Below are 16,434 nucleotides of genomic sequence, written 5' to 3'. Positions count from 1 at the left end.
ATTTGTATTTTAGCCTATTTTGAGTGATTTTTGTCTGGTCAGTTGATTTAAGTCCATTATCTCTCTCTGATTGACTCCCTCACCAGTGCGCTGAACTACTGAACTAGAGCTGATTGAGACACATAGAGATTTACTGTGGATTTATTTCTCTTTCTGTTCATTATTCTCATTTTAAACATGACAAATTTGTCCAAACACACAGGAAAACTCCTGGAGAAACATCTGGGATCCACGTGACACTATTATAAAGATGGCGTTGATTAAACAGGAGAGTGAAGACATAAAGATTGAAGAAGTGTTCAGCGTGAAACAAGAAGATACTGAGGAACAAACAGGTTAGTTTCATTCTGTCCTTATTAAAATGATCTACAGAAATTACTGATATTTTTGAAGAATATCATATGAGTGTCCAAATTAAAGCGGTTTTATTTGACAGAGCGAGTCTTCTCATGTGGACAGACATGTTTGTTGAGATCACGACCAGACAATTAGAAATAAAGTGTTTCTCGTGAGGTTTAGAGGACCTGGACACTTGCATTATATTGACTGGATGGATTATTTATATGGATTATAAATCTGTGTTATTACGAAGAAAGGAAATTATACATCTGAGATGGTTTAAGTGAGTAAATTATGAGAGAACATTAATTTTGGATGAATATCCCTTTAACTATCACCACAGCCCCATCAAGTATCTTTCACTAAACCAAAGATTGAAACCAAAAACAGCAATATTAATGATAATGTTAACATTTTATAAAATGTGGCTCTTATTACAATAACACTTAAAAACAATCAAGTTTGTTGGTGAAAAAATATTGATATTTTCAAATCATGAGAGTAGTTACAATTATGATTTTGATGTATTGACATGCATATTATTTTAACCCTTAATCGCTGTTAAAAAAGGACAACACTTAAGCTGTTTGGGGTCAGATTGACCCCAGAGTTTTAAAGAGTCTTGCATAAGGAAATATATATATTTTTTTATGGAAAACTATATATCATTTTTTTAAATTTACTTCTCAACTAATCATTTATGCTGTGTTTTTTGGATTTTTTAAAAAGTTTTCTACCTATTTACTGCACAATTACACAACTAGGCCATAAATTGGCACATGAAAAATGATTTTTTTAAAGAAAGAATCACTAAAAAGATGATCATAATTCAATCTAAATAGTTTTTCGACATTGCTCCATGTGTTAGGATTATAATACTACCATCTGGTGGTTAGTCGAAAAACAGTTTTTCTTATAGTTAAGTAATTAAAGTGCAATGACCACATCTATCCAATAGGGTTCCATAGAGACGCATTCATTTTCACTTTACAGAAAATTATTTATCAAAAGTTATAAAAAAAAATTTAGAACAAGAGATTTAGAACAAATTTTTTTTACATTTTTTTAAAATTTTATGTAGCTTTTTTCAAATACAATAACTGACATAAGACACAACATAAAGAAGACAGCAGCAACAACTACAGAACGACAACAACAACAAAAGAAAGAAGAAAAAAGAAAGAAAAAAAATTGTAATAATAAACGAAAAAGGGAGATGCAATGTTAGACAGTTAGGAAGTTATCTTTATCAAGTCAAGTCATGTGGTACTATATTTATATAATTCAAAAAGGGTTTCCAGATTTTATGAAATAAGTCTCCCCTGTTTCTCATTGAATATGTGATCTTCTCTAAGGGTACACAGCTGCATATCTCCGACAACCACAATCCAATTGGCACATCAGTGTCTGCTTTCCATTTCAAAGCAATACATTTTTTTTTTTTAGCTATTTTTAACAACATTTCAGTAAGCTTAATGGCATGTCTGTTTCGGAGGTTAGAATTGGTAAAATTGCCTAATAAACACACCTCTGGATCCATTGGAAAGTCAGTTCCATGAGTACGTGATATGCAATCACATACTTGATTTGATTTGATTTGATTTATTATGGATTGGACAGACAACCATAATCCAAAGGATAACATGATAAAGTGTAAACACTTATTTCCAACATGGTCCTTGGTGTTAAAAAAAAAGACATACAAACATGTAACTATTATAAGACAAAAATAAAACATTGAGCACAAATCATCCAAAGTAAAAACATTCTAAAACATAAGACACAAGAATAATCAGTCAACTCTAATTAAGAAGATTGGCTACTCTAATCCATAAATAAGCCTTAACTTGATATCTAAAAGCCCCTCTAGTATTTACAGTTTTGAGTGAAAGCGGTAAATCGTTCCACAATTTTATTCCTGTGTAAAAAAAAGAACTTTTGGCTGCAGAATTAACACTGGGCACTTTACAAGACCGTACACTGGCCCTAGTGTTATGATTATGCTGGGAATTTACCATTATTACATGGGAGTTTAAAAATTTAGGCGCAGAACCATTGATGACTTTATACATGAGATTCAGCTTTAACTGCTCCACTCTGATGTATACTGGTAGCAGACCTACCCTTTTAAAAGCATCTTTACCAATATGAGTCCGGGGAGGTGCATTTAACAGGTAACGGATAGCATTATTTTGTAACACTTGCAGACTGTTTTTAAGTTTTACTGATAGTCCACAGTACCAAGCAGAACAAGCGTAATCAAGATGACATTGAATCAATGATACAACCAGCAATTTCTTGATGTAAAAGTCTAAATGCCTTGTTTTGCGATACAGGAATTTTAATCTACCAGCACACTTAGATAATATTTTGTCAGCAATAGATTTACCAGTTAAGGATTGCTCCATAGTTAACCCCAAATAAGTAACACTTTTCTGTGATACTATTTCGGTGCCATTGCATGTGACCCTGAGTACATTTGTTCTAGACAACTTCCTTTTAGTTCCAAATAAAATGGACTCAGTTTTACCCAGATGTATTGAAAGTCTGTTGTCTACAAGCCACCTGCTAACACAGTTTAATTCGTTACCTAGCGTCTTCTCGATCAGGCTAACATCATTCCCAGGGACCAACAGTGCAGAGTCATCAGCATATAGAAGCAGCTTACAATTCACAGCAGAGGGCATATCATTGATGTACACTAGAAATAAAAGGGGACCAAGGATTGAACCTTGGGGCACCCCACAAGAGATATCCTGAGGATCTGAAAAGATCCCATTGACATCACATACCTGAGTTCTTCCAGTGAGATAAGATGTGAACCATTTCACAGCAGAGTTTTTAAAGCCAATACTTTGTAGCTTTGATAAGAGTATTGCGTGATTTACAGTATCAAAGGCTTTTTGCAAATCGAGGAGAATCATACCCACATAGTTTCCTTCGTCGAAGTTTTGGCGAATATAATCACAAAGATGGATAAGACAGGTTTCAGTAGAGTATTCTGCTCTAAATCCTGACTGAAATTTATACAGTAGATTATGTTTAACAAGGTACTCTTCCACCTGCTCATACACCAGACGCTCAAACATCTTCGAGATAGCTGTCAAAATTGATACAGGCCTGTAATTACTAACATCTGTTCTGCAATTCTTCTTATAAAGGGGTACTACCCTAGCTCTTTTCAAATCACTAGGGAAGATACCCTGTTTTAGAGACAAATTTATTATATGGGTGATTACCCCGGAAATTACATTGGCACTATCTCTCAAAAATCTGGATGGAATAAGGTCCAATCCAGTTGCTTTGTTAGTTGACAATGATGATAAACACAATCTCACCTTCTCCTCAGAGACAGGGCTAATCTCGAAGGCATCTGAAGTAACATGTTTATTTTTATAATAAGAATTTACAAATGATGGGCCAAAACTACCAGTCACACTCGGCAACTTATCCACCAGATTAGCAGCAACTGTTGTAAAAAAAGTGTTAAAAACACAAGCAAGCTGCTGTTTATCGGAAATCGTTTTATCCTCAATCACTAATCCAATATTACTAGACTTGGATTTAGATTTTCCTTTAACGCCCATATCACTAAGAACTTTCCATAGCTTTTTAGGCTGATGAGAGTTTGCTTTAATAGCATCGGCAAAAAATTCAGACTTAGTTTTCTGCACCTTATAACTAGTCTGATTACGAAAATATACATATTTATCATAATCACAAGACAAAGTTGACCTCTTAAACTTTCTGAACCATTTATCACGTTGTCTAATGAGATCCAGAATGTCAGAAGTCATCCAAATTGCACTTCTTTGTTTAATTCGGGTTTCCTTCATTGGTGCAATATTATCAAGAGCAGCTAAAAAGTGCAATTTAAACAAAGACCAAGCCCCATCCGCATCATTAATTCCTAAAACATCTGACCAATCCCTCTTGGAAAGACTTTCTTTAAAAACCTCTGCTGTATAATGTTTTGTGCATCTGTACCTAATTGAACTATGGTTGCCCGTCTTCAATAGTGATTTAGAAATTCTACGACTGCAAAAAGTGACGTTATGATCACTCAAAGCAATATCGAGGACACCTGATTGAAAAATATTTTCACGAACTGATACTAATATTAAGTCCAATAGCGTTTGACTATTAACAGACACTCTAGTAGGTTCAGTGATTATCTGATTAAGGCCAAACATTTTGCAAAAGTTAGAAAGAGACTCATTCAAACCACTACGAGGCTGTAAAACATTTGTGTTAAAATCACCCATGATAATACATTCATTTTCCAAACATATGTTACTCCTACAACAAACCATTTCAAAGAGCTCATAGAAATTTGATTGCTTCGGAGGTCGATAACAGACACAAATAATTATAGGTTTAGTTTTAGGAAGCAACAGTTCAATCCATAGAGCCTCCATACCCTCCACATGAAGGTCCGCCCGTGGGTTATATGACAGATCGTTCCTAATAAAAAGGCACACTCCTCCTCCATTTCTGCTCCGATCGTTCCTGTGGATAGAGTAACCTGTAATCTCAGCTTCAGCGTCCAGTATTGATCCATCAAGCCAAGTTTCAGAAACGGCAATCACAGCAGCCTTAGAGGTACAAGCAAGCTGACTGACCTCCTCAAGTTTAGGCAACAAGCTCCTTGCATTAATATGAATAAAATGAAGCCCTTTCTGACCAAAAACAGCCTCACAGTCATTCCTTGCATCATCCAAACTGACCCCAGAACAGTGCATCGACTCCTCCAGACAGTCAATGACATTAGCGTGGCACATTTCATTCAAACAACATCTGTTGCATGCTAACGGAATGTCAGAATTACTCCTCACGGCCAGATCGTAAATTTTAGCTGTAATATTTCCACATTGTATGTGAACAAAAGCATCACAGAAGTCACAAGCGACAGCTTTGGCATTAATCCTCACGGCCTTACCACAGTTAGGGCAGACGCTGCAACATCTCGTGTTTGGCCGGCGTTTCATTTGCGAGTTGATCGGTCCCGGGCACTGATGGATATCTCCGGCAAGCAGCAGACAGATGGATAATATTGTGCCGAAATCGTCTGCCTACTTGTACCCAAAACACCATAACTTTAGGACACAACCAGGTGGAATGTAAAAATGTCCCTTCTTCTGTACCACATCTGAAGCAGAGGGGTGAAATACTGTTGTTAAATGTATGTAATCTAGATGGAGTGTAGTAGAGCTGGTGTAAAAAAAATAAACTGAATTAATCTATACCTAGAATTCAAGGTTGAGGTGACCCCATCTTTACATAATTGACCCCACAGGTCCCCATCTATTCTAACCACCAAATCCTGCTCCCATCTCCTTCTGGATTTATCTGGGTCAACCAAAGGCTGATTTGAGATCAGAGCTTCATATTCTAGAGATTGTTTTATATAGTGGTTTATCAGAATAACAGAGTTGCTCAATAAACGTCAAATCTGGTATCTTAGGTTAAGTTTTTTTTTTTTACTCTTAAAAAATCTCATAATTGCAGATAACTAAAGAATTCTTTATTACTTAAATTATATTTATTTTTTAACTGTTCAAATGACATTAAAACATCACCATCAAAGCAATGCTCCAACAGTGTAATTCCTTTGTCAGCCCATATCTTAAAATTTTTGTTTTTATGACACATTGGAAGCAATCTGTTACCCCATAAAGGTGTTTTAGGGGAAAGAAAGTGATCCTGTCCCAGCAGAGACCGCAGTTTAAACCAAGTCTGAACTGAGTGAATAATCATGGGGTTATTAGTTCTTGTTTTGATCAGTTTGTCATCCCAAGCATATAAAATATTGACAGGACATTCTTCTTTTATCTCAGATTTCTCCATATTCAGCCAAGAGGGAAGGGGGGTGTTAATATATCTGAGCTAAGTACCTAGCTTGGGCTGCCCAATAATACATCTTAAAATTGGGAAGTCTCAGTCCTTCTTGCCTATAATCCAAAGTCAGTTTATCAAGGCTGACCCTAGGGGTTTTACGATGCCAAATAAATGATCTTATTAAGAGAATTGAAAAATGAATTAGGAATTAATATTGGAAGAGATTGAAACATGTATAAAAATATTCATTTTAACTGCATTTATTCTACCAAGTAATGTGAGTGGTAGATTATAGTGATTTTTGGAGATTATAGTGATTCTAGTACAATATTTATAGTAAAATATAATCAACTTATAAAACGCTAAATGTTTATTTGGGTTCATTTTTTTATGTAGTGGGAAAGTAGTAGGCTGTGTAAATAAAGTTAACTATTGTTCTTGTTGGAAAAGGGAAAAGTATATTTTTATTTTGGAAATTACCGGATGTTTTATTTAGTTTCTGTGCTCGACTTCCTGCGGCGCTCTCCGGCAACTGGCAAAAATAGAAACTCTGCGTATCTTCTCCGGAGGGCTGCGCGTCACCGGAGCTGGGACAGAGCAGAATGCAGCCATTCTGCAGTCAGTGAAAATGCACACATTGACTTTTTTTTTTTTTTTTACAGTCAGACATGCATACAAACAAACCAGTAGTGAGCAATCTTGTAGATCCATAATTCCAGCAGTGACTAGAGTGATTTAAGTGTTTGATCTAAGTGTGTATGTGAGCAGGTGTGAGTGTGGGTATATGTGTATGTATGTGTAAACAAAGTAACCGTTTATTATGTATTACCATTGTCATTACAATCACCATCCCACTCCCCACTACCAATATACTGCCCATATTGTGTTGGTAGATTTTTATTTCCATCCTTCCTCCTATGTAACAATTGCCATTGTCAATCCTGTAGGATAATATAATATATCATGGTATATAATATAATATAATTTTATATATAAGATAACCTTCCCCCACATCTCATCAGTCCCTATCTTTTCCTTTTTTTTTTTTTTTTACTTTTTGCACACATTGACTTTAATGGAAACCTATTGACTCCGCTGCCAACATGACATCATGACTTTTGCGTAAACATATACGCCACTTTCGAGTCAGGTGGCGTGTTATCTCCACGCATTTTGAGCTATCCACGTGTATGCGTATATATCTACGCCATTAACGTCCGCGTCATTCCGCGTGTCCGTACACGCAGTCAAATCTCCAGTCATAAATGCCATTAACCCCAGTGACGGTTAGGTTTAGGAATGGGGTTGAGGTAAGTCATATATTTATATAACGTTAAGTCAACGGCGTTCATAAACACGCTGAAAGGCGATTATGCGTCTTGATAGCACGCCAAAAATGGAAATACGAATTGGCGTCTCATACACACGCTACTTCATGAGATCAGTCTGCCGCTGCCGTTCCGCAGTTGGTGGAAATTGGGGGTTAGGGTCTGTTCCCGCTGCCGCAATCGGCACCTTAATATCCACCTTGTATTTATACAGCAGATCTCCTCTCACTTTAGAGAGACGTTAGATATGAGACTATAGCGCTGAACTTCAGACAGATGATAGTCATGTGTCGGGCCGCTTCAATATCTAGATTAGGCTTGTGTAATGAGTAATTTTTGGAGGTGATCTGCTAGAATCATCCTCGCCCCGAGCCCCTCAGTATCTTGAGTGTAGGTTCATTAGAGCTAGAGCCCATCTTTTGTAAGTCCACCACTTTGTCAGTTTCGATATTGTCCCCACCTCTTTTTAGCTCGTTTGTTAAATAAGAGGAGTTCTATCGCTGAAATGTTGTTTTATAGATCAAGCTTCTGAGTGCCCGTTGCCGCTGCTATCAGATGCTGTGTGTGAAATCAAAAACATATCTCTGCTTGATATACAATCACTGATGAACGCATTCGGTTTTGATGGTAAAAAAATAGTACGAGTACATGAAAAATATGAGTGTAGATTAGAATCCAGAACCTCTGACACGCTTGGCAAAAGTTCTACCACAAGACCAAGACCATACAGATCTATCTATTTATTCACATAAAAATAAATGAAAAATTATTTTTGAAAACGATTATTATTCACTGATAGTTGATCGCGTTTTGGGGATGGCACGCAACTCTGTCGAAGAGGCCCTTCAGATCACTCTGGACAGCGAGGAAGAATTCAGCTTTTCCTCAGAGGAAGATTGCAACTCGGATGACGAACGGCTGCATTTTGAAGAACGCATTGATCCCGCCGAGGATACAAGCTCGGAGTAAGTTGTTTAGTGTTATATCATTCATTTTCTGGTCATATAGAGCTCAGATTAATTTTTAGACTACATTTTGCCTAGTTTTGGCTATAGCTTTTGACATCTTACAGAAAAAGATTGTCTCACAATATCCATAACATTCGTGTACGCTCATATAAACTTTTTAAATTCCCGTGGCCCATCTACAGATACATTGTGCATCCATACCCATTAATTGTCCATCAGTTTACTTTGGATAATGTATGCTAACAGTTTATTTTATTTTTTCAGGAATGTGTCTGCATCACGTTCTCCTTTTCCAGCACCTCGCAGAGGGAAACGCAGGTGTCATACTGAGTAAGTTTTTAGATGTAATATTTTACACATGAAATGTAGCCTATCGTCATAATGTAAAAGTTCCTATTCTTCAGTGAATAACAAAAAACGTCTTTTTTTTTTTGGCTGGCCGTTAGTGATTGATGATGATGATGATAATACAGTTTCTTTGATTGTGTTATCAATAATAATAATAATAATAATACAATTTATTTAAAAAGGCACCTTTCTGACACTCAAGGTCACTGTACATGCATACATGAAAATTAATAAAATAAACAAATAATAAAGTTATACCAAAAGTTGATTAAAATAAATTTAAAATCAAGTAAAATTGCAGATGAATGGGTGCTACAACTAATAGGCTTGTGTAAACAGAAAGGTTTTGAAACGAGGAAAAGAATCAATGTTTTTGAGATGAAGTGGAAGGGAATGCCAAAGGCGGGCTGGAGAGCGGCTGAATGCTCTGCTCCCCATTGTGGAGAGACGAGCAGGTGGGACAGACAGATGTAATGTGGAGGAGGATCTAAGAAAACTGGATGGAGTGGAAATATGTGGAAGATCATACAAATAAGGGGGAGAGAGGTTATGGATGCCTCTGAATGTCAGCAAGAGGACCTTGGACTGGATACGGAACTGAATAAGGACCCAGTGAAGCTGCTGAAGGACTGGAGTGATGTGATGGATGGAGGGGGTTCGGGTAATGATTTGGGCAGCAGAATTTTGGACTAGTTTACGGAGGGATTTGTGAGGGAGGCCCAAAAGAAGTGTATTGCAGTAGTCTAGGCGGGAGGTGACAAGGCTGTGGACAAGAATGGCAGCAGTGTGGAGGGTGAGGGATGGGCGAAGACGATTAATGTTACGTAAGTGGAAATAGGCTGACCGGGTGATGTTATTGATGTGTGGTTGGAATGATAGTGTGCTGTCAAGGATGACACCCAGACTCTTAACCTGAAGGGAAGGAGAGATGGAGGAATTTTCAATTTTGATGGAAAGACTGTTAGTTTTGGCTAATGTGGATTTGGTACCAATGAGGAGAACCTCGGTTTTACCACTGTTAAGTTTAAGAAAGTTGAGAGTAAGCCAGGATTTTATTTCTGCAATGCAATCAGTGAGGGTAGTGAGTGGACGAGTGAATGTGGGATTTGTGGTGAGATAAAGCTGGATGTCATCCGTGTAGCAGTGAAAATTAACATTGAATTTACGAAGAATATTTAGGTAGATCATAAAAAGAAGGGGCCCTAGTACAGAGCCCTGGGGCTCACCTGTAGTGACGGAAGAAGTAGATTTGAATGTCTTAAGCTGAATGAACTGAGTGCGGCCAGTGAGGTAGGATGTGAACCAGTTTAGTGGAGTGTGAGTAATACCAATGGATGACAATCTTTTGAGGAGGGTGACAAGACATATGGTGTCAAAGGCCGCACTCAGGTCAAGGAGAATGAGGATAGTGAGTAGTCCAGAGTTAGCTGCCATGAGAAGGTCGTTGGTGATTTTTATTAGTGCTGTGTAGTGGGCGGAAAGCAGACTGGAACTGTTCATAGAGATTGTTGTGAGAAAGGTGTGAATGTATTTGAGTGGCAACTACTTTTTGAAGAATTTTGGAAATATAGGGTAAGTTAGATACCTATAGGACAGAAGTTGTTGAGAATGGAAGGGTCAGCACCAGGCTTTTTCAGGATAGGTGTAATGACAGCAGTTTTTAAGGATGTGGGGACAGTTCCAGTAGTGAGAGAGGAGTGAATGATGGCCGAGATGATTGGGAGCAGAGAAGGGAGGCAGGATTTGACGAGATGTGTAGATAGAGGGTCTAGTTGACATGTGGACAATTTGGATTTCTGGATGAGTTCGGTGAGTTCTGAGAGAGAGGGCAGGTGAAAAGATAAGAGTGTGTGTATAGGTGGATGGGGGTCAGAAAAGATGTGGAGTGTGGTCAAGGTGTTGGTGGATATTGGAGATTTTAGCAGTAAAGAATGACAAGAGGGAATTAAAGAAGTAATTAGTATACAAATGGGGAGGCAAAGAATCCTGTGGTATTTGTTTAAAATATTGAAAAGTGACTGAGTTTCCATGATTAGCAGTGTTTAAACTCGAGTAGTACTGACTTTTAGTGGTGGCTATGGAATCATTATAATGCAAAATGTGGTTATTGTATAGTTCTTTATATATGGTGAGACCAGATTTCCTATACAGTCTTTCCAGTTGTCGTCCTTCTGCTTTCATAAGGCGAAGATCAGCAGTGAACCAGGGAGCAGAGACAGTGAATGAAACAGATCAAGTTTTTAACGGAGCGAGGGAGTTGAGAATGTTAAAAAGTCCAGTATTTTAATGAGAAACCAAATAATCAGGGTTGAAGAGATTGTGGACGTTGATGGCAGACGAGTCAATAGTTGTAGTTAGAGTGGCTGGGTTAATGTTTTTAAATTGGGAAAAGTAATATGACGTGATGTCTTGGTGGTTGAGAGGGTAAGTTCAACTGTAAATGTGATGAGAAAATGATCCGTTATGGGGAGACCATCAACTGTAATGTTGATGGGAGTGACTCCAGAGCAACAAATCAGGTCTAAAGTGTGTGGCCTTTGGAGTGTGTGGGACAAATTATATGCTGAAGGAAACCAAAACTGTCCAGGCAGGAGGTGAAGTCTTTGGTGAGAGGCAAATTGGGTTTGTCCATATGGATATTGAAATCGCCCATCAGTATTATATTTGATATATTTTGATAAAGTGGATAAATAAGTGAGAAAAACAGCAGTCATCAACAAAGTTACAGTTAGGTTTAGGTGAGCGGTAAACAGTGGCGATAATGGTTGGAATTTGACCAGAAAGTACACAGACCATATGCTCAAACAAGCTTGAGACAGGTGTAGATACTGGCGAGACTTTCCACTTCTTGTGGTAAAACATCGCGAGACCACATCCCCGACTGGTACCACGGGGTTGCGATTTGTAAACAAATCCGGATGGTTGGTGTAGATTCATTGAGCAGTGAAAAGTCATTAGGTTGTTGTCAGGTCTCAGTTGGACAAATAAAATCTAACTCACGGTCAGTGATGAGGTCCTGGATAAAATGTCCCTTGTTTGACAGAGAGCGAACATTAAGAAGAGCGCACTTGAGTGGATTATTGTCAGAGCTGAAAATGTTAGCCGACCGACTTAGGCGGGCTAACACATTGTGGTTGACAGCACGGCTAACAGAGTGTGGATGTCGAGAGCTGGACCAGGTGGTCTTTATGGCTGTAGGGCTGTGAGAGTTAAGATTTCGACGGGAACCTCGGTGGTTGTATCTCCGCCGGGAATGGTAGATGATATCCGGGTGGAGATGGAGTACAGCTGGCGGGTTGTCAAGCGAGTGACGTCGGAGCCGGATCAGGTCAGTAACTGTACTGATATAAACCCATCACTGGTAGGTGAACGAATAACAAGAGTAGCCAAACACAAACGAACCATAGAAACAGTTGTAGCAGCATCTTAGGTTAAAAATCCGTACAAAATTGGATAATAGTTCAGTTTTCCGAATCGAGCAGCGGCTGGAGGTACTTGACAGCATTCACTCGACCAAAAGCTGAAGAATGTAATATAAAGAATGCATATATCATTAATTGATAAGAAGACTCACACATGCAAAACATCAGCATGCTCACACTTTTTCTTTCTTCGTTTTTACAACAGATGTGACAATGAGCATGTCCAAGCACCTGTCCCGAAGAAAGCCAAGGCAAACAAGGAAAGCAACAGGCAGTCCACGCAGTCATGGAAAACAGAGACTGATGTTGACATGGTTCCAGAGACACTGCGATTCCTGCCCGCTCGGGAAACTGGACCACAACTGAGCTCTGTAGACTCACATTCGCCCTTGAGTCTATTCAAACACTTTTTTTCAGAAAGTGCTGTGTCAACTCTGTGCCACAACACCAATGCCCAAGCTGCCAAGGCAACTGGAAAAGGCTTCAAATATAAATGGACAGATGTCAGCGTCAGTGAGATGTACCGCTACATTGGGCTGGTGTTTTACTTGGCAATGGTGAAGATGAGCTCCATCAAGGACTACTGGCGGCAAAGCAGTGTTTTCTCCGTGCCCTTTCCAGCCACAGTCATGTCCAGGGACAGATACCGGACCATTTCATGGAATGTGCACATGAGTCACCCAGATGCAGATAAGGAGAATGACAGAAAGAAGGGCACAGCTGAACATGACCGTCTTTTCAGGGTCAAACCTCTCATGGACTCCATTCGTCATGCTTGTAAATCAATCTATCATCCTAAAAGAAACTTAACTGTGGATGAACGAATGGTGGCATGCAAAGCACACACCGGTATGACACAGCACATGAAAGCCAAGCCAAACAGGTGGGGGTTGAAGCTGTTTGTTCTTGCAGACGCATCGAATGGATACACTGTGGACTTTTTTATGAATCAAACAGGACATGGACTGTCATATGATGCTGTAACATCTCTTTTGGACCACACATTTTTGGGTTCTGGGTACCATGTGTACATGGATGATTTCTACACAAGCCCAAAGCTCCTAAAAGACTTGTTAGCAATGAAGTTTGGTGCATGTGGGACTTACAGGGACAGCAGGAAGGACTGCCCTCGAAATGCAGCTAATTCTCTCTCTAACAAATCTGCCAGGGGATCCATCAGGTGGATTCGGGATGGACCTCTTGTATTTGTGAAGTGGATGGACACACAAGAGGTATCTGTCTGTTCTACTATCCATTCTGCTTATACCGGAGACACTGCGGAGAGGAGGGTAAAAACACAAGATACATGGGGGACAAAGACATTTCCATGTCCTGCACCTGTGACTGCATACAACCGGCACATGGGAGGTGTTGACCTGTCTGATCAGCTGTTACAGTACAACACAACACAGCAGAAAACCATGAAGTGGTACAGAAAGGTCTTTCTACACTTCTTGGACATTGCTTCCACCAACTCTTTCATTTTGCACAACGAGCTACATGGTAACTTGTCTCATAAAGAGTTTATGGAGCAACTGATCACAGAGCTCTGTGGTGTGTCACAGAAAACGGCACCAAAACGAATCAATAGTGACCATGTACCGGTTCCAGGAGCTAAGCTGACATCAGATGACAGGGATGTTGCCACAGCTGGTCGCCGCACATGTGTGCATTGCAAAGTAGTGCGTGGTAAAAGGCTGGACACAGCATGGAAATGCCAGGCATGCAATGTTCACTTATGTCTTAAGTTGAACAGGAACTGTTTTCAAGAGTGGCATAACAATGCGTGACTGTGTTCAGATGTGTGTGCTTTGCTGCTAACTAACTAACTAACTTCCACTAACCATCAGCCTTCAGAAATCACCTGTGATAGTTTTATCAGGATTCTTTGATGAATAAAATTTTTTTTTTATAAAAACTTTGTCTTTACATCGTTAGGACATGTTTCTATATTGAATAAATGTTATTCTTTTTATTAATCATTGAATCATTCTTAGTTCATCATTCTTTGTTCAGACTGCCTTCACAGCAGCTTGATTAGACATTGGGGGAGTGTCTTTTGTCCTCCCTGGTTTGAATCTCATTAATATTCATGGAGATTATGCATTCCACGCATACAGCAGTGCTGACACAAAACTGATTTGCCAATTTTACATTGTTATGTTGTGGTTTGTGAAAGTGTGATCAGAATGATTTTCTCATCATTTTGTAGTAAAATTCCAGCCTACAAGAATGGCAACTCAAAAGTCCCCCCCCCCCCCCCAAAAAAAAAAAAAAACATACCAACCATGCATAAAAAAATTTTTTTCTATAAAATGTAAACATGTACATCCATTTTGTTCGCATATTATTTTAGCAGAGTTTGTGCTTAATACAGCATAATTACATGTTGGCCAATGGTATGTTGTAAGTAACTGAAATAACTGTCTGTATAAAATATCTACACTTAAAAAGTTCTCGATGCTTTGTTATGTTACGGTGTTAGTGTGGGGCTATTTTCAGCCTTGTTAGTGGTATAGACCCTTTTAGGTTTTGTACCAGAGATGGGGACTCGAGTTTGTGACTCGGACTCGAGTCGCACTTAAGTCACAAAAACTCTGACTTCAGACTTGACTTGCGACTCGACCCAAAAGACTTGTCAGCAACCTGTTTTCATGCAATTATTGCTTTTTAAATCTAAATTCATTTTAATGTATTTCTATTTTCTTTTATTAGCGCATACATTGGGGAAGCGTATGCTAAGCTGCATGTCCCCTGCCCTTTGTCATACTGTGCATGAGACAGAGCGTATTTAGGCCACGCCCACAGCGGAGGGAAAACAATCCAACCGTCTCCATTGACTTTGCGTCTGTAGATATCTCATAAATTCAACAAAAGTTGGCATTGTAAATCATCTCACTGCTCCGCGATCTGCACCGTCATATTAATCAGCAACCAATCGCGAAAGTAAAAGGGGGGATTTAACTCTAAATGAGCAATCTCATTGGCCTGATTGAAATCTTTAGATCCCGTTTTGCGTTTTCTCAAAATGACTTTTCTCTCAAACTCCAAGTCTGAAATCTCCACTTCAGTAGCACCTACTGTATATGCCAAACCTAATACACCAAACTGTCCAGTCTTGTACCTAGTTTTATTTTGAAGACTATTACAGATGGATTTGTAATTATATTATTCCTAGCTTGATTTATATAACATTGTTTTTCTAAAAACATGGCGAAAATCTATTCAAGGCTATCTGATAACAGGATAACAAAATTAGATATCCATAAATATCTATTTTTTTTTAAGAAGGAGTCCTATCGGGCCTGGTTGGCTTGTGGGACTCCGGAGGCAGCTGACAGGTACCGGCAGGCCAAGCGGACTGCGGCCCGGGTGGTTGTGGAGGCAAAAACTCTGGCCTGGGAGGAGTTCGGTGAGGCCATGGAGAAGGACTATCGGCTGGCCTCGAAGAGATTCTGGCAAACTGTCCGGCGCCTCAGGAGGGGGAAGCAGTCCCCCACCAATGCTGTTTACAGTAGGGGTGGGCGGCTGCTGACCTCAACTGGGGATGTCGTCGGGCGGTGGAAGGAATACTTTGAGGATCTCCTCAATCCCGCCGCCACGTCTTCCATTGAGGAAGCAGAGGCTGAGGGCTCAGAGGTGGACTCGTCCATCACCCTAGCTGAGGTCACCGAGGTAGTCAAGAAACTCCTCGGTGGCAAGACACCGGGGGTGAATGAGATCCGCCCTGAATACCTCAAGTCTCTGGATGTTGTGGGGCTGTCTTGGTTGACACGCCTCTGCAGCATCGCGTGGCGGTCGGGGACAGTGCCTCTGGGATGGCAGACCGGGGTGGTGGTTCCTCTTTTTAAGAAGGGGGACCGGAGGGTGTGTTCCAACTATAGGGTGATCACACTTCTCAGCCTCCCTGGGAAAGTCTATGCCAGGGTACTGGAGAGGAGAATACGGCCGATAGTGGAATCTCGGATTCAGGAGGAACATTGCGGTTTTCGTCCGGGCCGTGGAACACTGGACCAGCTCTATACTCTACAGGGTGCTGGAGGGTTCATGGGAGTTTGCCCAACCAGTCCACATGTGTTTTGTGGATTTGGAGAGGGCATTCGACTGTGTCCCCCGAGGCGGCCTGTGGAGGGTGCTCCGGGAATATGGGGTCCGGGGTCCTTTGCTAAGGGCTGTCCGGTCCCTGTATGA

At 39.8% G+C, this 16,434-nt stretch overlaps 1 protein-coding gene across 2 annotated transcripts in view; it reads left to right on the top strand.

Moving 5' to 3' along the window:
* Positions 1–202: 202 nt before the first annotated feature.
* The window catches only part of LOC120475134 (uncharacterized), a 49,027-nt gene continuing 32,795 nt past the window's right edge, over positions 203–16,434 (top strand). For both annotated transcript variants that reach the window (XR_016169370.1, XM_089133600.1), the window contains exons 1-3: positions 203–335; positions 8,305–8,470; positions 8,738–8,803. Coding sequence is in view for 1 of the 2 variants with exons in the window: in XM_089133600.1 (XP_088989726.1) it covers positions 8,413–8,470; positions 8,738–8,803 (124 nt within the window). In the remaining variant the exon portion in view is untranslated. The remainder of the gene's footprint in view (positions 336–8,304; positions 8,471–8,737; positions 8,804–16,434) is intronic.

Source organism: Pimephales promelas, chromosome 7 (assembly GCF_988280905.1).
Source record: "Pimephales promelas chromosome 7, fPimPro1.hap1.1, whole genome shotgun sequence".
Lineage (NCBI taxonomy): Eukaryota > Metazoa > Chordata > Actinopteri > Cypriniformes > Leuciscidae > Pimephales > Pimephales promelas.
This window is presented reverse-complemented; position numbering and strand designations above follow the sequence as displayed.